This window comes from Octopus bimaculoides, chromosome 16 (genome assembly GCF_001194135.2).
Source record: "Octopus bimaculoides isolate UCB-OBI-ISO-001 chromosome 16, ASM119413v2, whole genome shotgun sequence".
Lineage (NCBI taxonomy): Eukaryota > Metazoa > Mollusca > Cephalopoda > Octopoda > Octopodidae > Octopus > Octopus bimaculoides.
In genome coordinates, this window is record NC_068996.1 from 18135031 (window position 1) to 18161009 (window position 25979).

The following is a 25979-nucleotide window of genomic DNA, read 5'->3' on the forward strand; positions in this document are numbered from 1 at the left end:
TGATCCGCACACCTTCTTCCACCCTTAAAACCACACTGCTCCTCCCCTAGTACATTCTCTGTCTGGTTCCTCACCCTTACAATCAGAATTCTCCCATACAGTTTACCAACCATACACAACAAACTTATACCCCTAAAATACCCACACTCACATTTATCCTCTTTCCCCTTGCACAGTGGCACTATACAGGCACTGCACCAGTCCTTTGGTGCCCTTCCAGCCATATAACAAACATTCACAAGCCTCACTAACCATTCAGTCACTGTCACTCCTCCTTTCTTTAGGCATTCCACTTATACCTGGCACCTTCCAGTTTGCCATCTTCCATAGGGATTCCCTCACCTCCTCTCTTCCAGTTGCATTGTAGTTCCGTTCCCCAACAGGCATTCTCCTCTCTCCTCCCTAAAGCTACTATACTTGCCCCCCTAACATCCTCCACATTTAACAGCTCATTAAAATACTCTACCTGTCTCCTTTGTACATCCTCACTTCCTTTCAACAAATTTCCATTTACATCCTTCACCCTTTCTTCCTTTCCTCCAACCACCTCTTTATCTCTCCAAAACATCGTTTTATTTCTTACAAAATGTTCACTCAACTTTTTCCCAAACCTTTCACTCGCCTCCCATTTTGCTACCCTCACCACTCTCTTCACTCTCCTCTTCACTTCTCTGTAACGACCATAAGCCTCTCCATCCCCTCTCTGCAACCACTCTTCAAAAGCCCTTTTCTTCTCTGCCACTGCATTAAATATGTGGATTTTTTAAAATGCATTAAACAAAAAGAGGAGGATCCTGGTGAAGAGCTTGCTCTGCACCAGATGGCTGGACATGATTTGGGAAGTTCTCCAGAGGTTTCATGTCACCTTGGAGGATGCAGAGGAACTGACACGAGACTGCCAATGATGGAGAGCACTGGTGGACCTGGTTGGTTGTATGCATGATAACATCTCCTGGATCACTAACTTGGAATGACTCCAGACCCATCAAGTCAAGCCATTAAACAAAAATATATATTTTAATCTTATCAATCATTAAAGTCGACAGTGATTTTACAATGTAGCGATTAATGAAAAAACATTCAAAAGGAGAAAATAAATACATTTTTTAGTATTCTTTTAGCAGTTATTGAAGTATTTGTCAAATGGCTTCAGGAAAAGTTTAAAATGTGGATGAATATTTGAATCAATGTAGTCAAACTAAAGTACTTGGTCAGTGCAGTGACTCTGTGCAATATATATTGTAGAATGTCTGGCAGGCTGATAAAAGACTAGAACATGGGTGATAAGCAGAGGAACATTCACATATGTGAACAAACGAGCTGTAAAAGGGGAAAATGGGTGATGAGTGTGGTAAAAATTTTTACAATGGTGATCACTGTCTGGATACATGACAATAAAAATATTGCTGTTTGCAGCTGAGATGACTAAAATGATATGAACATGAGTCACTGATGATCATGATAAAATGTATTGAGTTGAGTTGATATTGGATTGTAGATGTAAAGTTAGTTTTGGTCTTCACAAACAAGATAACATTGAAACTAAGTTTAATGTGTTACATAGTAGACTTATCCAGTAAATAGCTGTTTATGAAATATGTTTATAAACAATCAAAATGACAGCATTTTTTTCTAAAGTATATACTAAAAGTTTTCTTCATAAATTACAGAATACTATCAAAGAATTGTTTGATGAGCCTACTGGATTGCAGGCTCTTGCTAAAGAAAGGGAAACTAAGAAACGCATTGAGTGGCCGAAAGAAGCGAAAGTATTAACCACAACGTTGGTACAAAAACCAGCAGTGAACAAAGTTTCAGAGCATGGAAAAGAATCTAATCTTATTACTCAATTGGAACAGGTGAATATTGCATTAAATGCTTGGTATAAATCTTATTTGATTTCATTTGAAAAGGTGTTTGTTTATACACACACACATGTATTGTTAGATAATAAATTCTTCGGTATACACCTGGTAGCTTGTTCGTAAAGCATGTTCACTTACATTGTTCATTGGGTGTCTGATTAATGAGAGAGATGAAAAATCGAAGATACGAGAATGTTTATTGACCACTACAATTGTCTCAACCCATCTAGTGTTGATCCCCCGTATCTCCCATCTTCCGTTCCTCTCATTAATCATATGTATAATGTTAGCACAGTATGGTTAAATGCTTGAGAAGTTTGTGTTGCAACTATGAGGTTTTTTTATTCTGGTGCATGGCATTTTGAGCAGATCATCTTCTTTAGCATCAGGTTGGCCCATGCTTTATGCATTGACAGAAACTGTAGGAATGTTTATTTGGTGGGTTGTAGTTGTAATTCAAAGTTTCAACTTTGTCAAATAGTGTCATGCTAATTGTATCTGTGAATTTCTTTGAAGGTTATGTGGGGGTCTACTAATCCACTTACATATTAAATTAGTGAGCTTGATGAGTATGATTGATTGAATAATTGAATACTCTCTGTTCTGACTGAGATCTGTGTGTGTGTGTAATCGCTCACTTTAGTTCATCTGACAGGTTTCTTTGAGTTCATCCAACTATTCTTTCAAACCAATCTTTAGATTGCCCATGAGCTTTAGGATGCAAAATCTTCTGTGTAAGGTGTTGGGCTCATGATTACAAGGTTGTTGGTTTTGATCCCTGGACTGCAGTGTTTTGTGCGAGTAGCAGCTGAGCACTGATGGAGTACCCTCCTCTCTTTCTCTTCTGCTCTCAATTCCTGGATGGGAGTGCAGAGAGCGTGACTTTTTCTGCATATGACTACATTGGCCACACTGTTTCTAATCATTTTAAATACTTATTCTATTGTCATTCTATTTGAGTGATGGCCAAAATAAACCATGTCATAAATTTTAGGTAAGAATATTTTAAACTCAATAAGATTAGTTATTTTATTAAATTGCACAAAATCCTTGATTGTTTTAGAAATCAGTTTAGGCATTAAGAATTTTTTTTTTTTTTTTTTTTTTTGCAGTAAATTGACAAAAGAGTTAAATGTTTCAGCATTATTTTAAACATTAAAACATTTTTGTAGGCATTGTGTAAAGCAGAGGATGAGACTGATGTTATGGCTGCTGATTTGGTAAAAGCTGAACAAAAAGCAGAATTAGCAGAATTTGATGAAAACATCCCTTGGGATGATAAAGAGGCTGAGAGGAAGCAAGATGAAGACGAAACATCTAAGGTTGAGATGGAATTGAGTCTTTTGGAAAAAGAGGTAAGCGAGTTTTTAACACTTGTAAAAGTTTTTTTTTTTTTTTTTTCTTGTCTTTAAAACATATTTACAAGCATCAGTAAAACTTTGGACTTATGTGATAGTCATTTTCTTGCAAAGTTCACCTCTTGATGAGGGACTACCATTCTGTGTATTGGGAATTGCAGTTTCAGAAATGAATTTTGTGTAAGCATATTATTTACTGATGAACATTAAAAGTAACATTTATGAAATAATTTTGACCAACCAATGTAGGGGCCTTTATGTAGTTGGTTAACCTGCTAGAAAGGACAATCAAATTCTAATAAAATCTTACCATTGTGCAATGATTCCCAAACATCTTGATATCAGTCCCAATTCTCCAGAAAAATTTCTTCCCTCTATTCATCACCACCACCACCATTATCATATAATGTCCATGATCCCTACTGACACTGGTCGGATACTTTGACAGGTTCCTATACATCATGGTCTATTGTCTGTTTTGGCATGGTTTCTATGGCTGGATGCTCTTCCTAATACCAACAACTTTACAGCGTAGTGGATGCTGTTTTCTGCAACCAACACTACTGAGGTTGCTATGCAGCTTGTAAGACTATGAATTCTGAGTGGGGAGCTTTATATTGGATGACGAAGGGTAAAAGTATGAGAAAAGAGGCCGGAGCAGAACAAGTCTCTTGTAGAGGGGCCATATGGCTATTCATATTTTAGAAGTGAGGGTACAAGTGATTGAGTGGCTCAGGAAAACAATAAAAATAGTAGTGATGAGGTGGATAGCAGGGATAAAGGAACCAATGGTGTGGGTGGAGGTTGTAAGAGTATTGGAGGAATAAGACATGGGGAATGGGTGAGGGGAGGTAGGTATAGTTGAAATGCAGATATGTGATTGGTAGATAATCAACAATGCATGAGTTATGGGAGGAAAGGGAAAGTAGAAGGATGAGAGAGAGAGATGATGTGGTTGTATAAGTTGCAGGAATGGACAAGGAGGAGAGAGATGGTAGCAAGCATAGTGCATGAGAATGAGAGAGGCATAGGAGGAGAGATAATTTTGTGATTCAGTGGCACTTGGTGATGGTGAAAGTGTGAGTGAGTAGAATAGTGTTAATGGATGGAGGATGGATAACAGATGAAATGATTTTGGGTAGTAAAAAGTGGTATCATGGAAGAACTGCAGTTAGGGAGACAATGGGTGATGGTGATGTCTTGAAGAGGAAGGAAACTGAGTAAAGAACCTAGTTTTGCTAACATATATATTTATGTGTGTAGGTTTTATTTATGCACACACATACCCACATACAGCTTTATCAGAACTCATTTTTGCTGGTGTGAGTGGCTCTTTTTGAGAACTGCTTGTATCCATATAATTCTTTCTTACACCAGTCTTGGACAAGTTTAAAAACCACCTTGGTTTTGTTAAACAGCAATTTATTTGGATCTGTTTCAATATTTGCAGCAGCACTAACCTCCCCAAACATTTCTGTACAATCTTAAAGTGAGAACCATAGAAACACCAACAGAAATTAAGATAGAATAATCAGGTTTCATTTGGTTATAAATCCTGGCACAATTTAATCCTTTAGCATCCAAATTACATTGTTAAATGTAATGCTTAGACATGATATTTTAAGGTAGATGTGAAAGGCCGGATCTGGATGGTTTAAACATAAAAATGGGCAGAATATGAGTTTAAATAACATTTTTTGGTAGATGCCCTTTTACCCTCATTTCCTACTATGGTAACCAAGTATCCCTTCTACAGCAAGGCACTTATCTCTATCCCTCAATTATACTTTAACCACTCAACTGGCACAAAGCCAGCTCCCTCAGTACTGCTTCCTCTCCCAGTTGAAAGGTCTTTGTCTTGCAAATTACTTGGTGACTGTTGTTGGTGGCATGTAAAAAGCACCCAGTACGCTTTGTAAAGTGGTTGGCGTTAGGAAGGGCATCCAGCCACAGAAACCTTGCCAAAGCAGACAATGAAGCCTACTGCAAGCTATAGTCAAACTGTTCAACCCATGCCAACAAGGGAGATAGACGTTAAATGATAATTATTCTTCCATTCCTTGTTAACCAAAGCAAGTTATAATGAAAGCTCTTTATCTTTTTTTTTGTGTCCAGTTCTTTTTCTCAGTATTTATATTTTCTAATTTTATTTTTTAAATTCAAAAATCGAAATTTGGTGTTTAAAATTTATATAATTCCTTCAATTTTCTTTTGAAGCTATCTCCTGTTGAGCGGTATGCTGTCCTTTTCTTGGAAACCCAAATGGAACCATTCTGTAGTGAGGAGCTTCAGATGGCAGAAGTAAGTAAAATTAGTTTTAGAAGTCTGAGTTTGTGTGCATGCATTTGCATATTTATTTCTTTGATGTTTACCTTCAAAGCATTTTCATTTTCTTGTCATAAAATTTAAAAGAGTTAATTAAAATATTTTTTTGGATGATAATATACAGTTGTAATTGAAGTAAAAATTTAACAAAGATAAAATGACTAACTAAGAATGTGTGCATTTTGTTTTGTAGGAGGATATTGAGAGTGCTAAAAAAGACTGGGAGTTGGCACGGCTCAAATCTCTGAAAGAAGAGGAAGAAATAAGAGCTGAATTAGAAGAAGATGAGATGCTGTTTACATATACAAGGGATGATGCATATAATCAGGTGAAAAAATCTAAGTCTAAAAAGAATTCTGGTAACAAAAGCAATAAGAAAAAGAGTAATTATAAGAATTTTAATAGTAGGCAAAACACTTCTGATGAAAAGCTAACTTCTAGCCGTAAGAGTTCTCGAAGATCTGCTGCTAGCTCAGACATTGCTAAATCTCGGAGCAATGGACTAAGTAGCACTAGAAAGTCACTCATTAATAATAATGAAAAAGATGAAAACAGTTCAAGTCGGGGTGGGAAAATGAAGGGCATTAATTCCGTAAGATCTGAACACTCTTCACCAGTAAGCACTGGTATGTTGAAGCATGCTCTTAAGAAGGATGTTTCAAAGATTCCATCCAATCCTAGTGCCCAAAACAAGGCTACTTCAAATCAAAAAGTGCTAAATCTTAATTCCATTTCCAGTAAGAACAGTAATTCTGTAATTAACACCAAAACATCTGCTTCTAGTACTGTCGGCAATCAAAAGTTGGTAGGGTCTAAAAGAGCTAAAAAAGGAGTCGGGGCTAATAAAAAGAAGGTAGGCGGTCCTGGTAGAAAACCGGTTGGTTCAGGCAAAAAAGGTGCTGGGTCTAAGAAATCTAATACCAAAAAAGCAAACTCTAACAAAGTTGCATCTACTAAGAAGTTATCAGGTGGTGTAATATCTAAGAAATCAGCTGCTACATCAACAGTTGGTACATCCACTACTACTACTACTACTAGCAAGAAAGGGTCACAGGTAAATTCTGTTAAAAAAATTAAAGTGAATTCTAAGAAACTGCTTAGAGCTACCCTAATAGCTCAGGAGAAACTAGCTGCTGATTTACAGGTAGCAGCCACTACGACTGCTTCAACACCTGTTCCAGTTTCTTCTGCTAGGATATTAGAAACAGCCGTAAAAGTTTCAGAACATGTAAAAGTAGAGTCGAAATCAACCAGCAAACTACCAACCAATTCAACCGTAAAAGTGTTGTCAGCAGCAGCAAAAACTACTCATACTTTAACAGTTAGCACATCTACTCAAATGGCTTGTGCCTCATCTGTTAGTACCTCTGTCACACGTGTTTTACCTGTGAGTTCTACTGGAACTTCTGTTCCACATATTGTTCCAGTCAGTGCAGCTACATGCATTGTATCTGGATCAACAGCTGCTCATGTCTGGACAACTTTAGCTCAAAAAGTACCAATTGGTCATATGGTGCCAATCAGAGCTTTAGGACAAAAAATACAGGTGCCAATGTCTGCTTTAACTCAAAAAGTACCTGTCAATACTATCACTCAAAAAGTACCTATTTCAACTATAACTCAAGTTCCTGTGTCTGCTATTACCCAAGTTCCTATTAGTAGTATCACTCAAGTACCTGTCTCTGCTATATCTCAGAAGAAGGTACCTGTGTCAACTATAACTCATGTTCCTATGTCTGCTATTACACAGAAAATACCTGTAACTGCTGTTACTCAAGTCCCCATTACAGCAATCACACAGAAGGTTCCTATTAAAACCTATTCTCAAAAGGTTCCTGTCACTACTATCACACAAAAGGTGCCAATTACTACAATAACACAGAAGATACCCTCTCAAAAGGTTCCCGTACCTATTGCTACACATAAGATACCTGTAACTTTTGCTACACAGAAACTTCCGGTATCTGTCTTACAGCAGAAACTTCCGGTATCTGTCTTACAGCAGAAACTTCCAGTATCTGTCTTACAACAGAAACTTCCAGTAACTATTGCAGCACAGAAATTACCTACAACTTCTCTTACTCCAAAGTTTATAGTTTCTACTCCAACTCAAAAACTTTTATTTTCCACTCCAACCCAAAAACTATTGGTTCCAACTCAAGCACAAAAGCTATTAGTCACCTCATCAACTCAAAAGATTTTAGTATCGGCTCCTACGCAAAAACTATTAGTTGCAACCCCTACTCAAACGCATCTAGTTTCTACTGCACCAAGCCAAAAATTACCCCTGATATCAACTCCTACCCAAACTGTGCCAGTGTCCACTATTCTTCCTAAGGCAGCAGTTACCACTTCAACTACACAGAATTGCCCGACTGTCAATCATGTCGGTGTTGAAAGTGTTTTAAGTGGTTCTCCTACAATTCCTGTTAAGTACACACAGGTTGTCCCTGCTCCACTTATCTCTATTCCAGTAACCACGGCAACGTCCAGTCCTCAGCCTTGGTCAAATCCAAATCTTGTGATACGAACCCGACGGGCTTCTATGCAAGAGTCTAAGAAGCGGGCAGATACTTCAGAGAGTGTCGATGCAGATGACAGTGTGGATAAAGAGTCAGCAGAGCATGTTATAAATGTAACAAATAAGTTGAATAATATCATTATAGACTTACCTGAAAGTCTACTTACAACAGATACGCTAACAAATAGTGGAGGAAGTCAGATAGTGCAAATATCACATCCTAACTATAAACAGCAGAATTTAAATGGGCCAGATTTGTCCAACAAAATCAGTAGCAATTGTGTTGGGTCTGGTGACATCTTACCTGAAAATGGTTGATTACTCTATTAATCAAGTAGAACATTTAATTTTAAACCTGGAAAAAAAAATATGTATATTTGTATATGTATACATACACACATTCACCTTTCTCTGACATGTGCAAGTATATGTTATTGTATACATACGTATGTTTACTCACATGCACGTGCACACATGTAGTGCTTTTTACTATGGTGTGTGTATGTGTGTGTGTGTATGTAACGTCTGTAACTTGAATTACCATCTGCCAACGTAGGTACTGAATTCAATAGGAAGTTGCTCGAGATGTTAAACATTGTGGGAAGACTTTGTGATACATTTCAGATTGAAAAAACGGAGACATGCATATGTAGGCAGATACATATATATATATATATTATATATAAAATATTTATGTAATATATGTTGTATATATTATTTTATATATATTTAATATATATTACAATATATTTGTATATTTTTACTATATCTACACACATCACATATACATGCATATATATTTTATGCACACACATACACACATATATACATGTATTTATGTATTTATATTAATATTTGTATAGTGTGTGTATGTGTGTGTGTATATATATAATATATTTACATATGTGTATAGACACGTATGTATATTAATTGTGTGTATATATAATATATGTGTTTGTGTGTGTATATATAATGTACATATATACGTATGTATATATATATTAACATATGCAAGTTGACGATCAACTGTTGGTAAAGATTGAGAGAAAAAAAATGCAACATCTGGCAGTTTTTTGTACTGCATGTAAAAGATTTTCAGGGCTTAATGGTATTGTTGTGATATCTCAAGGCGAAGAAAAAAATTATTATGTAAGATATTTAACTCAAGAATTTTTTTTTTTCTTTTTTCTGTGAAAAATAAATGACTGAACAAACCTTTCTGTTGGTTATCGGCATCTCATTCCTGGTATGTGTGTTCTGTCGCTGTGTGTGTAAATAAGCAGGGGCACTGCTCTGATGATTCAAGGTTTTGGTGTCAACCTTTTTTCTCAACAATTAGTTCATCTCATTTCATTGGTGCATTGCAGTTCCTGGAGCTCCTCCTCTTCAACTACTTTTCCTCTTTTTTTTTTTTTTTAATCCATCCATCCATCTTTCCAACCAACCGACCAACCATCCATCCAACCATCTTTATAAAAATGGCAACAGTGATCTATTTATCTATATATGTATATATACACACTTATGTATGTATATATATGTAAAGTACACACCATACATACAATAAATTATATACAACATATTATGTACACAAAATTTTAAACATATTAAGAAAATTGTTTCTAGAAAAAAAACCATTGAAATAAGTTTTACAAAAACTACTTGTGATTGAAATTGGGTTTTGAAAAAATTCATATTTTCTAATGTGCATGATTTAAAAATTACATTAATAACCACTTTTGACAAGTTTTAGAGAAGATTTTAATTTCTATTATTGATTAATTTTAAATGGTATTTAATGCGAAATTATATTTTGTAGTTAGTCTGTTTGTATAAGATTTGATGTATTTCAGTTGCAAAAATATCTAGTATAATACCATTATTAAACATTTGTGTGAAACTGCTAAATTGCATTTTTTTCTCAAATTATATAGTGACTATAATTTTTTCTCACGAGATAGGACTTTGGTTGGTTAAGCTTTTGATTTGGGGAAATCTTTGAAGAAAAATTTGTATCATTTGTCTCCATTGTATAGACATATGGTATAGTTATCATTTTATTAGCAGGCATATTATTGGCTATCTTAAAGAAGGAAAAAAAAGAAAAACTGGCTTTTTAGAGAACAAAAATTTAGGTGTTTGAAATAGACAAGTAAAAATATTGAAAACAATAATTGTATCACTGTCAATCAGTGTGTTAAATTTCCTCTCTCCTTGTCTTCCCCTCCTCCTACTTTCTTTTCATATATTAAAATCTCTCGTCTCCTGTTCTATTAGAAAATGCTGAAATGATATCCATCTTTTTATCATGAATAAATCTCTTTAAGTTACCCCCTAAGATTGAAAACTTTTTTAAGAAATATCCAAAAATTTCTGACTAGGCACCAAATACCTTGTATCATGCTGTGCCTTGCCAGGCAGCTCCTTACACCAAGGAAATGAGATGCTGGTTGACTGCAGAATAGGTTTTTAATAACCATATTCAGCCGTGAATCACTATATGCTCACTATATTTTATTGAGCTATAATGTGTGCTTACCAGGTACCTGTCAAATAAGCACTCGATAGCTCTTTCATTATCTACATTTTGGACCTAAGTACATTTTTGTGTTGCCATGAACATGTTTTTTTATTAAATCTTCAAATTCCCTAAAAATAATCAGTAATTTTTATTTTATATCTTACAAAATGAATTTTAAAAAGTACCTAATATTTTCTTCATCCAGCCATATAAGCATAAATTAATTCCCATTTTATCAAATTTCAATTATGAATCTTATTCTACACTGCAAATTGCTTAGTTTATGATATTTCAAATCTGTTTAGTGAAAAATTAAATGTACAAAAAGATATAAGGATTCATGTACTGGTTGCAGATTAGTTGACTCCTTGTTTAAGTCTAGTTTCCAATCTAAAAATAACTCTTTTCCACTAATGATGTGGGCCATTAAAAAAAAAAGGCTAGACTTGTAAGCACATTTTCCCTTCTCTTTATTAAAATATCAACTAATTTGTTATGTGGACAATATAAAGCTTAGAAGTTGAAACCTATTTTTAGATGAGAACTGATATAGAAACAGGTTTTTTTTTTTTTTCTAAACCATTTTAAAGTTACATGTAATGTTCACTGTAGAGTTTTTGAATGGTAAACAAAGATACTTTACTCTGATTGTTGCTGTTTAACCCCAGGTTTGTCCTGATGTAGACCTTGTTGATTATAATCACTTGCAACAACTTTATATTCAGAAAAGAAAGGGGGGAAAAATGGTATTTAAACTGAGATTTAATTGTTAAATGAGCTAAGAAGAAACTGGTTGTTCAACTTGATAGATAGTAGTTGAGTCTCCCTCTAATTATACCCTACTCTTAAATAAGAACGGGTAACATTAGGAAATGTTGTCATAGATAAATCTAAGACAGTTGGCTGTAGTTGGAATACCTTAAATCATGAATCTATTTGGTCAGAAGAGGGAGTAAACAAATCTGAGTAAAAGGAGATTTCTCTAGGTCAGTCATCTTCCTGGAAGTAACAGTTAAATCACTGATCGTTCCTTGGTAGATTAGGAAAGAAAGAAAGAAAAAAAAAGAGGCAGGTTAATGTAGTCTGAAGTCAGACTTCCTTCAAAGTAAGACAGAATGGTCATGGTTGGAATATCTTTAATGATAGGTTTATCAATTAAGTTTGACCTTGACTAAACAAGACCTGTTGTTAAAAAGAATGTCTGTGAGATGTTAGGACATTGTTAAGTCTGACACTAGAGAAGTAGCAACACCCAAGAATACGATATATATCCTGAACGTCAATTAAGGCAATACAACTAGCAATAGCTTCACTTGTTTTATTTCTTCCTCTTTTAAAAATAGATGAAAAGTAAGATTTTAATTTTAAAATTAATATGAATTTCAAAATTAACTCAAGTAGCATTCTTTAGGGTGCTTTAGTTTTCTCCCTTTATGCTTAGAAAATGGTTTGTTTGAAGAACATAAAAAAAGGTACTTTAAAAAAATAACAAAAGCAATTCATAGTTTTAAATCTTACATAATAATATTTCACACATTTTGAGAAACATTTTGTTGAGTTGTGCCCTTGCTCATTAATTTAGATGTTGAAAATTTTGTGAAATTGTTGTGTGTTGTTTTATTTTAAAAGAGGGAAATTTTTATTTAAAAAAAAAAATGAGTTTATAACTGGCTGGAATCTAACCTGAAATCCTGCACTATATGTGCTGAAAATTTTAGTGTCATAATTGGAAGAAAGAATACCAATGTGTTTATAAATTATAAACATATCCTAATTATAAATATTATTATGCATCTTGCACCAGCTGGTATGTATTAAGGTATGTATAAGGTATGAATTCATAACAGTTTCTGAAGTTAGCCTTTGATTACAAACTTAATTTACAATTTTGAGATTATGCTAATTTAATTTCGATTTTCATAAAAAAAATTTTATCTATATACCTAGGTTGATAATACCTAAGATTCTGATGGAAATTTTGACAGAGATTAGTCAGGAAATCGAAAATATATTTCTTTAACATTTTATGTTAGTACCATAAATAAGTAATGTTTGCAATCAGGGGCGTTCTTAGTGGATAGCAACTAACTTGATGTGTTATAAAATAATAATAATAGTGGTAATAAACAAACAAGATATTATTAAAAGATAACTTTTTTTCTTTGTATTTAAAAATTTATGACCTCAACTGCAACAGTAGAATATGTAATTGTCGATAACTGATAGTGACTAAAGATGCTTCTTTTTTAAGTTTGCCATTTATAAACCTTCAAAAGCAGCTTGTTTTAAGGCTGCAGGTAAATATTAGGAAAGCCTTTCTCTATATGTCAACTGAGAATACTCTCAAAGCATGAGAATATGTTCTTTGATTCTGGTTATTTGGTAGATCCTGCTAGAATATGTTAAATATAAAATGAATGCAAATTTTCGTTTTTTTAAAACACTTTTTTCATCTTAAAATTATATTGAGTTTATACCAAGAATCATTCCTCTTTGGATGATGAGTATATTGTTAGTAATGAATGTAGTCCTTGGAAGGTATGCTATACCTGTCTTTCGTTATAAGGACAGTTGTAAGGTGACTGACTAGTGCCTCAATACCCCAAAACTGGGTTCCAGTCATTATTACTTGTATTGCAGCATTCACCAAGGTCCATTACTCAATTTTCCTCCTTTATAACTTTATCTCTTGGCACTAGTAGCATATTAACTTTTTCTTGTGAGCAGTTAACATTAACTATTTAACATTTAGTTTACTTCGACAAATGTAACGCTCATTTGTTCACATTGTTATCGATCATTCATTATCTTGTAGCTTCAAGATATTAATGATGTGATTCTTTAATTTTAGAATGTCATTGTACAGTACATGTGAGAAGCCAGGTCTGTCAGGTCTTAACATAAAACAAGTAGAATATTTGGGCCAGATATGACTGGTTTAAATACTAAAGGGTTAAGAATAACTGAAAAGTAATTCTCCAAAAGTATCAACATACTGTCTTACTGGGTGGGTGGGGGAATAATCTTAAGTAGGAGGATAATTTTCTCAGAGGAATAACTGCTTTCCATTACAAATGATCTATTGTAAGGAAATTACAATTTTTTTCAGTTTTCTGAGTTTCTTGGAAAACTATTGAATTCAGTTTGTACTAACATCTAGAAGAGACATGCTGTAGTTGCAGCATGGAACTGAATTTACCATTTGATGTTTTGAGATAACCCTCAAATTTCTTTTATTAGCATCATGAAAATATTAAACACTGTGACTCACATAAGGCACCAAAGTAGTTTTTTTTTTGTTTTTTTTGCCAGTGGGAACTAATATCACATTTCTTATATCTGACTTTACATCTCAATTAGCTTGTAAAAATCTAATATAGATCTTATTCCTTTTTCTACAGTTCTCTTGTATGAGAGGTATAGCTCCCCCTTCATTCAGAAGCATTTTAGCATCAATTATTTAATATCAAGCAATCGGTTGATAATTGGAAAACTGATCTAAATTGTTATAAATTTTCTTTTATATCTAAAGCAGATTTTTTTTTTATTTCTAAAACCCAAAAGCATCTTAAATTTTAAAATGAAAAGTATATTATAGGCTATTTAGCATTTCATTTACTGCCTCTTCACCCTGGTTAATTTAAAAGCTTTCCCTAATCATATCATACAAACATGCATTTTGTTGAAATTTTAAGATATAAATACATTATATATATTTAAATTAATTTGGTGTGAACGCTTGCTCACTTATTTTCTAAATATTAAATTATGGAATGCTCAGTTATATACTTATAAATTATATTTAAGGAAAATTATTTATGGAATGTATTCCTAGTAACTACAAGTCTTTACTTCAGATTTATTTGTAAATCTAGTTCTTATGGTGTTTGTGTGTGTCATATATATACACACACATCTCATAAACTTAGCTATTTCTAGAGCAAAATTTAAGTGAATACTCTCAGGTACAGCAGAGATGGTAAAACTTGTAATTCTGTGATGTTCCACCAAGTTAGACACAAGGTTTTAGTCTTCAGTTTGCACTGTGACTTCACCATTTCATTAATAATGATGATTAAAAAAAAAAAAGGTATCTGAATGATAGAGCATGGTGAATCTATATTAAATCGCATGTCTAGCATTAACCCAGTTAAACTGATCATTTTATCTTGGTACCAAAAATCACTTGAATTTTAGCTCTAGGTTATGATGATGTTAAAGTTGTGGTGTGCATGTTAATTAGAATTATTAACTAGAATTTAAGAATGAACTATACAAAATGTAATTTTAAGAGAAAGCAGATTAGTACAGTATCTGTTCTCTTGAAAAGGTAAGAACATTAAGGGACTAGATATCAGGGAAGATCCAGTCAGTCTTGCAGTTGACAAAAATATCAGGTAAATGGTAACAAGGATATCTTCAGTTTATGCTAGTAATCTGAAAGTAATGAGCACTGGCACTCAACAATTACACTCATCGCATTTGTAATACAAGGAGTGGGTTGGATGTGGGCACTGTCAGTTATTTACTTTTAACTGGAGGTGATTTCTGCATTCAGACAGCTATTTGTTATAGTATTTTGTTATTTTTGGACACCTAGTCTTACTACATCTTAATGGTCCTCACTTTATGTTGCAGGTCTATGTATGTGACATTGATCATGAACCAATGCCTGTAAGTTTACCTTAAAAGTTTTTCATCTCATCCAAATGATGAATACAAACTTGATATTTATTTTTTATTTTAGGAAAATATTGCCAAAAAGAAAAAAAAAAGACCGAAATAAAGAAAATATACCTTTTGATTCCCTCATATCATTTTCCAAACCTGCCAAGAATTACATTGATTTTAATTTTTAGTATCATAGTTAGAAGCCATCAGTTGAATATTATCTTACTGCATCCGTATTCTTTTGAGTAGAGCAGGGAAAGTACTGGGTGCTCATCCTTATTTCTTCTGATTCAATATATCACCTGCACAAAATCGATAGTTTTTGTTTATAAAATAACACCAAATTTTAGTTGGACATATTAGTCCTTTTCTTATCTTGTGTATCACGTGATACACGTAGCATATTCCTCTGGCATTTGTGTAGCATAAAGGATTCATATTCCCATTTCAACCAGCAGAGTGACTTGGGACTTGTGAAAGAAAAGCTGTATATTATTCAAAACATATGAAAAAAGAGCTAGCTGAAAGTCTGAAAACAAGCATGGATATTTAGGAGAAACTTATGAAAATACTTTGAACGAGTAAAAGGGTTAATAGTTGCTGGTAATATTGGCAGTGAAGGCTTATTTGTAGTTACCCTTCTTAGATGGAACTAACTGTTTGCTCTTGCAGATGATTAAGAATATTGATTCACAACCACTTGGTTCTGCACTTCCATTGCCCAGTATATATGGCAAGTATCTTCTGCTACTAGTTCTTCAATGGTTGACTTAATCTTGTTGCCTAATTTAACACCACTACTTGGATCCTGGGTGACGCATTCACCCTTGGCCTCCAGTTTGAGGAGGACTTAGTGCTTCCCTCTTGGAAACCCTGAAATAAGTTTTAAATTTCTCCTTTAAGCCATTAGAAAATAATAATTTAGTTAAAGCCTCTTAATTAGGAAAGGCACAAAAAGACTGTTCTCACTGCATAGGCAAGTCTTCTACTATAATAGTTTTATCCAATACCTTGTGATTATATATATATATCTGTGAGTGGATGTGTGCATATATATATATATATATATATATGCACACACATCCACTCACAAATACATGCACACACACACATACAGTTAGATATATATGTGTGTGCGTATCATAAGTGTAAGCATGATTGTATTACTAAAAAGCTTGCTCCCAAGCATGTGATCTTGGGTTCAGTCCCACTGCACACCACCATAGGCAAGTGTCTTCTACTACACCTCCTGGCTGATTAAAACTTGGATTTGGTAAACAGAAAGTGAACAAAACCTGTTGTGTGTTTGTCTTTGTATGCATGCCCCATGTCTTGACACCATGTGATGATTGTAAACGAGTATCACTATCATATAAGCAGTGGTGCTTGTTTCCAATGTTCCATGAAAGACATGTCTGACAATGGAGAAATATTGGCTTACTTGGAGGCAAGTGACAGTTAGCAACAGAAAAGGCATCTGGCCATAGAAAATCTATCTCAGCATATTCCATCCAAGCCGTGCATTCTACTGTTTCACTAATTTTCCGGGACATGTATGTATACATATATGAAACCAAGTTCAGTGTTGTTCATTAATATATCTCTCACATCCCTTTTTGCTTTCATAGGGGTGTTACAATATAAAAGAGGTTGTGCACTTGCTAATCCACTCTTGCCATTGGTTTCTAACTGGGGCAAAATTAGCATACATTCATCATCATCATCGTTTAACGTCCGCTTTCCATGCTAGCATGGGTTGGACGATTTGACTGAGGACTGGTGAACCAGATGGCTACACCAGGCTCCAATCTGATCTGGCAGAGTTTCTACAGCTGGATGCCCTTCCTAACACCAACCACTCTGAGAGTGTAGTGGATGTTTTACGTTCCACCGGCACGAGGGCCAGTCAGGCGGTACTTTCAACGGCCATGCTCAAAATGGTGTATTTTATGTGCCACCTGCACAGGAGCCAGTCCATCGGCACTGGCAACGATCTCGCTCGAATGTCTTTTCACGTGCCACTGCATAGATGTCCATTAACACTTTCTCCAGCACTATGATGCTCTGTAACTATATTTGTCATTCAAAAGAATAACCAAAGGTACTTCTGATCATCTCAAAATGTGTCCAGTCACAATTAGTCTTTTCAATTGTAATTATGCTATAAGCACAGCTGAGTAGTGAAAAAGTTAGCTACCCACCCTCACTAATCTCCAGTCATCTTCACTATACACACCACCTTGTAACTTGATGTATGGCCCCTCCCCATTATATCTTGACCAGCTTTCATTCCTTCTGAGGAAGCCATGTCTCTCTTCTAATGCAAAACACTTTTTTCTCTCCCTCACTTACTCCCCACTAGTTGCAAGAGTCTTGTCTTGCAAGTTAATTGGTGACCTCATTGTTGCTGGTGCCATGTTAAAAAGCACCCTGTACACTCTGTAAAGGGTTTGGTGTTAGGAAAGGTAGCCAGCTGTAGAAACCATATCAAACAGACAGCAGAGGAAGCTTAGTGTAGTCTTCTGACTTCCTGTTGAACCATCCTGTCCATGCCAACATGGAAAATGGACATTTAATGATGATGAGTTTGATCCCACTGGACAACAGTCTTACCAAAGACTAAGGTTGACACAAGCCTTGTGAGTGAAATTCCCTATAATCAGCATGGCTTGGACAAATATATATTATTGAGGCATTGTTTTACAGCTGGATGCTTTTCTTGATGCTAACTCTTACATGTTTTTCAAGTAAGGAAATTTACATTCCATTCATCTTTGCAAGTGCAGAGCTAGCAGATGATTTTTCTTTTTTGAGTGGGATATGTCAACAAATAATATCATCTGTAGCTCAGCTCAACACAGAAAGTAAACATTTACACATGCATGCACATAGACAAAATGGCCATTGTATGTTTTGTCTACGAAATTCACTCATGAGGCATTTGTTGGTCTGAGGCTATAGTATAGAAGACACCTATCCATAGTGCTATATTGTGGGATTGAATTCAGAACCATGTGGTTGTAAAGAGGACTTTTTAACTGCAGCGACATGCCTTCACTTTTCAGCATAGAAGAGAAACTGGAATTATACCATTTAGGATTAGGGGCAATGAGAACATTTAGAACATTGTCCTGTAAAGAATGCTGTGCTGACTTCCAGATATGTTTAAATGCAGAGGAGTTGAGAAGAAAGTACTTGTTGCTAGCTAAGTTTTCCAGGAGTATGATACTAATTTTGTCTTGTGATATGTATGGACAATTCAAGCTGGAAAATGCTTTCAGTTGCTGGTGGAATCTATCTAAAATGGATGCAGACAAAGGAAGCAGTGAAGTAAAACTTACAAGTATTGCATCAGTTCCCCTCTCCTAACTGTATGGAGGTGCAAGAAGAAAGACTTGTATCTCTTTAAACTATATGTTCCAACATGGAAAAGCATGTATCATTGTTGAGTGTAGATCAGCACTGACTCATACTAGGAGAAGAACAAAAAATAGGAATGAGATTGGTGAAATACGAAGAATTATGAAATAGTTGTTTCATCATAGTCTTTTTTTCTTTTTTTTTTCTTGAGGCAGTATTTGCTATATGTGTGAGATGTTCTATGATTTATAGGGATGAAGCATGAGTAATGAATGCAGAGCAACAGGAATAGCTGAAAAGTACAGAAACAGAAATGGTTCTAAAGATGAATAAAGTATTGTTGAGAGAGGTCGGTGGGGGCGAGATCAACAATGAATTGCAGAGAGAGTTGGAGGGGAATTGAGTAATCCAGTGGTAATGAATGAGTGTTATGTAGAGAAATGGTGTAAAGTGGCTGAGTCTTGTACTGAGGAAAGATGAAAGTAGCTTGTGAGGAATGATTGAAATGGATGTGGAAGAAAGTAGAGGAAAAGAAAGACTAAGTAAGATCTGATTAAAAATGACAGAGGAGGAAATGAGGGCATAAGGATTAGTGATTGGAAGGTAGAGGATAGGGTCAAATGCAGAAGATTGCCATAGAGCCTGCAAAGTAAACTCCTAATGTTTGTTGTAATTGATTTTTCTTTTCATTTCCCAGATAGTTAGTTAAATACACGGCTTACAGTTGGGTTGGATATTTATATATGTGTATATGTGGTTCCACATTGCCTGAACCTCAATACATTCCATTCCAGTAAATATTAATAAATCCTTACCAACTTTGTACCAGTAACGTTTGATGATGGCTGCCATTATTACTGTAAAGAGTTTAGGCATTGTTTTATTTCTTTACCTGGGAACAGCATTAAACACTCTTCATATCTAATGTGCAGATATGCTATTTGCAAATATGAACAAATTTGCCGTTACAAAATATTCATTGATGTGAAATTAATCAAGAGATAATTCTGGGTTGCTGATCAGTCTTGCAAAGTCATATTTTTAAAAGTTTTTATTAAAAATAAGCACAAAACAAAAGTTAGAAATGTGGGTCTGTTGACATAGGTTATGTTTGGATGAGTTGTTAGGTCCAGAATCTCCTTAGAGCTTCTATATCATTGCAAGAAATTAGGAACAAAGATGTTTATACATTCGTTCATGTGTGTGTGTGTGTGTGTATATATATATATATATATATATTGTTGTATTTGGGGATGGTCATATTGCCAGTTTAGCCATCTCCAAATACAACATCTGTTTCAACACGATTTCACATTAAAAATCTTGCAAGACAAATATATATATATATATATGGTATGTGTATCATCATTATCATTTAATGTCTGCTAGTATGGGTTTTATTTATATGTGTGTATATACACACACACACAATGTGCTGGTGTCATATTGGAAGCACCCAGTACACTCTGTAAAGTGGTTTGTATTAGGACAGGTAACCAGTTGTAGAAACCATGCTGAAACAGACAAATGTAACCTGGGCAGCTCACAAGCAGGCTATCTCCTGCCAAACCATCAATGCATGGAGGACAGCTGTTAAATGATGATGTTGTATGTGCTGTGTATATCTGTGTGTGTGTGTGTGTGTATGTATGTATGTATGTATTGAAGGTAAGGTTATATTCTTTTTAATATTGAACTATTCAAAGCATTTTTTAAATTCTCTACTTAAACTTAGATGTGGGCTCCTCCCACCCCACCCCAGGACGACAATGATGTTTATATTGATCAAACAATGTTCTTCTTATATGAACCCACCATTATGCCGGAGACCCAGCTACCACCTGTCTACATCAGAAAGGAACATAAGCGACCCAAAATTGAAACTGTTACAAGTATGTATATTGAATTCTTAGAAATGTTGTTAAAGCAATCCACTCAAATCTGTATTAATGTGTTTGTTTATATTTAGATAATTAAAATCTCAATTGAAACTTTGTTAATGGGGATGGACTGATATTTTTGGATAAAAAATGTGAATGGTAATTTGAAACAAATTCTCAACACAATAATACTGAACATCTTATTGCTTTATCAGACTAATTGATTTTTTCTTTGTTTTTTTATGTTGGTATGTTAATCAATTTCATATCAATTAAAAATTTTTGAAGGCTACTTTAATATTAAAAAAAATTTATCATTTGTCTTTGTCTTAGGGCCATGAATTTTCTTTTGTCTTATACTTATAAGACAGAAAAACTGCATCTATTTCTGTAGATAGATTGCAGTTTATTACTAGTAACTTACTAGATAATAATTTACTATGTTTTCCTGAATCTTGGTGGACTAAGTTAGGTAGAATGTAGAGTAGTACTTAAATACAATGAAATGCCTGCAGTAGAATTGAACTTGGGAACTATGAGTTAGTAGTTCAATGCTATAATCACGTGGCTATTTTTCTTCTACAACATATATTCACTAAATGCACAATTTCCTGTTTGCTCTCCATTAAAACTAAAAGACTGAGCAAGAAATATATTTGGAAAATAGGAATACAGCACCTATGTTGGTATTCAAGACACACTGATACAACAAGCTATGCTTAGAGTAAAATATGCTTTCAAAAATTTACAAATACAAGGATTCTTATACAATTATTTAGAACTTGTTCTAAGCTTTATCGTTAATACTTTGATGCAAAATTCTACAGAAAGAAGAACTTCTTGTTTAGTTTATAGAGGTGTTTGATGCTAAATTACTTAAAGCCATTTATCTGAATTAGTTATTACACTTTGCAAAACTCCAAATTTGTTTGACTTTTATGAATCTTTCTTGAGTTTACAGTTTTGTTTTTGCCTTTAAGTAAAATTTTATTGTATTATTATTATTATTATTATTATTACTACACTTGTTGTTGTAAAAACACCAATTATCTTTAGATTCGTTACTCACAACAGCTCGTAAACAGAAACAACGCAAAGAAGAGCAGTTACGAGTTCCTCGATCACTATTTGATCGTCCAACAGCAGCACAGCTGAAGATGCGTCGTGAAGCAAAAATGCAGAAGCTTAAACATGGTTTAATTAAGAATTTCCGCTCGATATCGTCTGTGTCAAACAAACAACCAATGGAACAGGCTGAAGAACATCCGGAATGGTTAATTCATGAAGACTGGGCTTTACTACAGGTTAGTTGTAATTTTTAAACCATTATATATGTATGGAGATGTACTTGTATAGCAAGTGACCTGATCTAAGATCATGTGCTGGAACGAAATAAATGAATGCAGCATGGAATTTTGTCAGTGAACAGGTCGCGATCTGAAAGCGACAAAAATATTTTGACAAATTAAATTTAAATGTTGAAGTGAATCTAACGGTTTTTGTGTGCTTCTTAAATGGCTTATAAACACCTTCCATGCTGAAATTTTATATGTATGCATCATTTTCTGTCCTCCACGGTACAAATTTAAGTTGTGGTCCGTGGGAAGAGCCATTCTAATGATGTGTCCTGCCCTAACTCTTCGAAACACTTAGTTTTAGAATGGTGGCAGCTGATGAAGGAAATGTTCTTTATGTGGCCTGTGTGTTTTCTGTACTTTGTTTATCATTTTGTCCACGTTTTTTTGCAACGTCCTGTACCCAGATATGCATCTATATATATATATGTAGATGTAGGTATGTACATACATGTACGTATATATGCATACACTCATATATTATTTATATTATATATACATATACATACATAAACACACATCTAATGTATAAGTGAGAGAGTGATGTATTTTTTGCTATTTTATTGATATTGTTCCATATTTTGGTATTTTGAATTGTATTTTTGATTTTATTACAGGCTGTTCTGACACTTTTGGACTTGGCTCTGAATTTAACAGTTTTGTCTCCTGCTCGCATTGCAAACTGGGAGTTAGTTGCAGATGTTGTTAATTGCTGCAGCAGGAATTACCGATCTCCAAAGCAATGTAAAAATCGTTATGAAAATATTATTATTCCACGTGAAGAAGGCCGTGTTTTATATGATATGAATCCAAGAAAACAGAAGAAAACTAAAGGAATATACAAGGTATAACTTAATTCAATGTTACATTGTATTTCCTGAGTTTAAAAAAAAAACACAGCAGAAATGTACATGTTGTAGGGGGTTAAGATAACGATTGGATCTTTTTTAAAACGGGGGCCACATTTTTCATTAATGTTTTACGTAGTGTTTTTGGTACCGAAAGACTTTCAAACTTTGTATACTTATCTATTTTGTGTTATAGAACAGAAAAATATTTTTGTATTCGAATTTATTTCATGTAAAAAATTGTCTTATTTCGATAATTTCAACCAATCACTGACAAGTATTCAGTTGTTTATATTTACTCCTTTGGCTGATTAAGCCATAGCTTCGTTTTATTTGCTTTTTTCATTTTCTTTTTTTTCTTTGTTTTATTTGCTTTTTTACCCTAACCCTAACCCTATCACCGATAGAATTGTTTCAGAATCGTTTGTTTATGTAGTCAGCGCTTAATGTATATCGGCTGAATGGACGTCAGTGATTGGTTGAAATTACAGAAATACGACAACTTTAACATGGAATAACTTAGGGATTTCTTTTTTTTTTAAGAAGACTAAAAGAAAAAGATGTTTTATATGACACATTCTACCAGTGTTCCAAGTTTCAAAATGTTTCGTTAATGAAAGATGTGGCCCCCGTTTTAAAAAAGATCCTAATGATTTGTTATGTTTAAAAAAAATATGGAAAAATCCTAATTAAATGCTTTTGAACTTTTTTTTTCACAGACAAAGAATAACCGACCAATCAAAACAAGCCAGCTTTATGGGCAAGATAGCTATGCTGCTGTTACCACTCTGTACTCTGGCCGTTTTGATATGATAAAAAGTCTGGCAAATAAACGACAGCCTCCACTAAGGCAGACTACCAACCAAGGGCAGAAGAATCCTAAACACACATCTGTGCTTCAGAGCAGTGGAATTAACTATGACTTGCCATTGGATCCAGTTCAAGTTGCTTTGATCAGAGCAGAAAGGATTCAACGAGAGAAGAAGCAGAACCAAGCTGCTGCAGCCGCTGCTGTGAGTTTTCTTGTTCACTTTGGTTGTCGCTATTGTTTGTATTGGTTTGAATATTACATTTTACAGTGCAACTAGTATTTGTTACATTTCATTGTATGACTGTAGTTTGTTACAGTTCATTGGGTGAATGGTGTTTGTTACATTTCATTAAGTTTCCACCATTGTAGTGGATCAACTGATACAGCAACTTTTTTCTCCATTTTATATCACTGCACTTCATCAGAAGCGTTTTTGACACCCTCTTCTAAGTCTGAGTCAGACTTCATCAGTTTAATGTGCTTTTCATTAGGTTCACACATAGTTTTATTGATAGGGAGTATCATCTTGTGCATTATTCTTCAACTGGTCATCATTAACATCAACTGCTATTTGTTGTCCAATAAGTAACCAAGTTTGTTCTTTTGAACTGTCTGATAAACACTTCAAGTTTTTATATCGTGGATCAAGTGCTGTTGCAATCTGTAATAATATCTCAATACTTTTCATGTCAGCTACATGTTTGCTGAAGTCATTAACAGATACTGCCTTGAATCTAGCTATATAACCTGGATCATCATCATTTACAATCATGTGCTTTGTCAAAGACAATAACAGTGGCAATGCAAAGTTACACGACACATATTTTTCACCTCCCAAGCAGGACCATAACCTGATAAAATAAATCTAAAACGTTGATGTATTTTGAAATCTTTTCCCAATCAGAATCGAACAGTTTTAGACCTTTATATTGCTTCTCTTTGTCTGGTGATGATTGCTTCTCTGGCCTGCAGCAGACTCTTTAGCATTAGTAAAGTACTGTTCCATCTTGCTGTAGCTTACACAATAGTGAATCACTACAATTCTGCAATCCCGTTGTGTGGATAGGGCTTTGTTTAAAATGTCCTATGATTTTTTCAACATTTAACAAACAATGTTTCTGTATCTGCGGCTTTAAACCCATGCAATATGCTCAACTGCAGACTATAAGCCCAACATGGAATATGAGCAAAACCAGTTTGGTTAGCAGCTGAAACCAAATTTTGTGCATTGTCTGTTTCTAGAACCTGAATCTTCTTTGTTATATCCCAGTCTTTTACAAATTGTTTATATAACTCAGCAACATTGTTAGAATAGTGACACTCAACAACATGCACACATTCAAGAATAACACTTATTAAAATTCCGGTCATCAGCAATCCAATGGCCGGTGATTCTGCAATAACTTTCATTACCTAGGAATGTCCAAAAATCAGATGTTAGTGCAATTGCCTTTGAATTTTGCACTGCTTCTTTAACCCTTTCTCTTTTGCTGTTATAAATATCAGCCAACAGTTTATCAATAGTGCACTGGCAAGCTACTTTATATTTGGTATTTTGAAGTGCTGTACGCAATACTTGCCGAAGACCATCATCTTCTACAATTAATATTGGTCTGTCGCTATTAGCTATCCAGATTGCAAGTGATATTTTAATGTGACATTGTACAGTAGCTCTCACCGGATGATCAGACCGATGATAAAACTGACTCAAAATAGTCTGCTTGGAGGTAGGTGACACCGCCGCTGTAGACTGACTAAATGAAGCTGACTTTGCAAGCTGAGGTTTTAAATACTGTAGCAAGTGTTTGTTTTGAAGTAAGTGTTATCAGCGGTTTTGATATTGCTGTCAGCCAACAATTTAAATGCAAATTATTCATGTAATCGACCTGATAAAGGTTTATATTTCATAACTCGCTTCTTCTCTGCTGCCATTTTACTGTCGTTATTATTGCTTCCTGACTTCTGGCACATTTATTAATGATGGGTAGAAAATTAAATTTGAAACCGCTTAATAAAAATTTTATAGCTAAAATAAATTAACGATTAATTAATCTTTAAGTTCCACAGCCCTAAAATATATATATATATATATATTTATTTATAGTATCTGTGTTTGTTCCCCCAACATTGCTTGACAACCGATGCTTAGTGGTTCAGTGAAAGAGACCGATAGAATAAGTACTAGGCTTACAAAGAATAAGTCCTGGGATCAATTTGCTTGACTAAAGGCAGTGTCCCAGCATGGCCACAGTCAAATGACTGAAACAAGTAAAAGAATATATTTATATTATATATGTATATATATATATGCGTATGTGTGTATATGTGTGTGTGTATATATATATATATATATATATATATATATATATATTATTATGATTGACCGTTGACTGGACACTATTCAATTTTTTTTCTCCGTGTTTTTCTCCTTGTCTCCGTATTCTTTCTGTTGAAGAGCGTAGCT

General features: G+C 34.3%; 1 protein-coding gene across 9 annotated transcripts in view; it reads left to right on the top strand.

The window, feature by feature from the left end:
• Positions 1-25979, top strand: part of LOC106878999 (helicase domino) — a 138393-nt gene that overhangs the window by 79450 nt on the left and 32964 nt on the right. For 8 of the 9 annotated variants that reach the window (XM_052973554.1, XM_052973552.1, XM_052973553.1 and 5 more), the window contains 9 exons: positions 1671-1859; positions 3038-3220; positions 5441-5524; positions 5742-5876; positions 15229-15264; positions 20357-20513; positions 21558-21805; positions 22474-22701; positions 23424-23717. In XM_052973554.1, coding sequence (XP_052829514.1) covers positions 1671-1859; positions 3038-3220; positions 5441-5524; positions 5742-5876; positions 15229-15264; positions 20357-20513; positions 21558-21805; positions 22474-22701; positions 23424-23717 — 1554 coding nt within the window. The remainder of the gene's footprint in view (positions 1-1670; positions 1860-3037; positions 3221-5440; positions 5525-5741; positions 5877-15228; positions 15265-20356; positions 20514-21557; positions 21806-22473; positions 22702-23423; positions 23718-25979) is intronic. The other variant, XM_014928387.2, reaches the window with a different exon arrangement.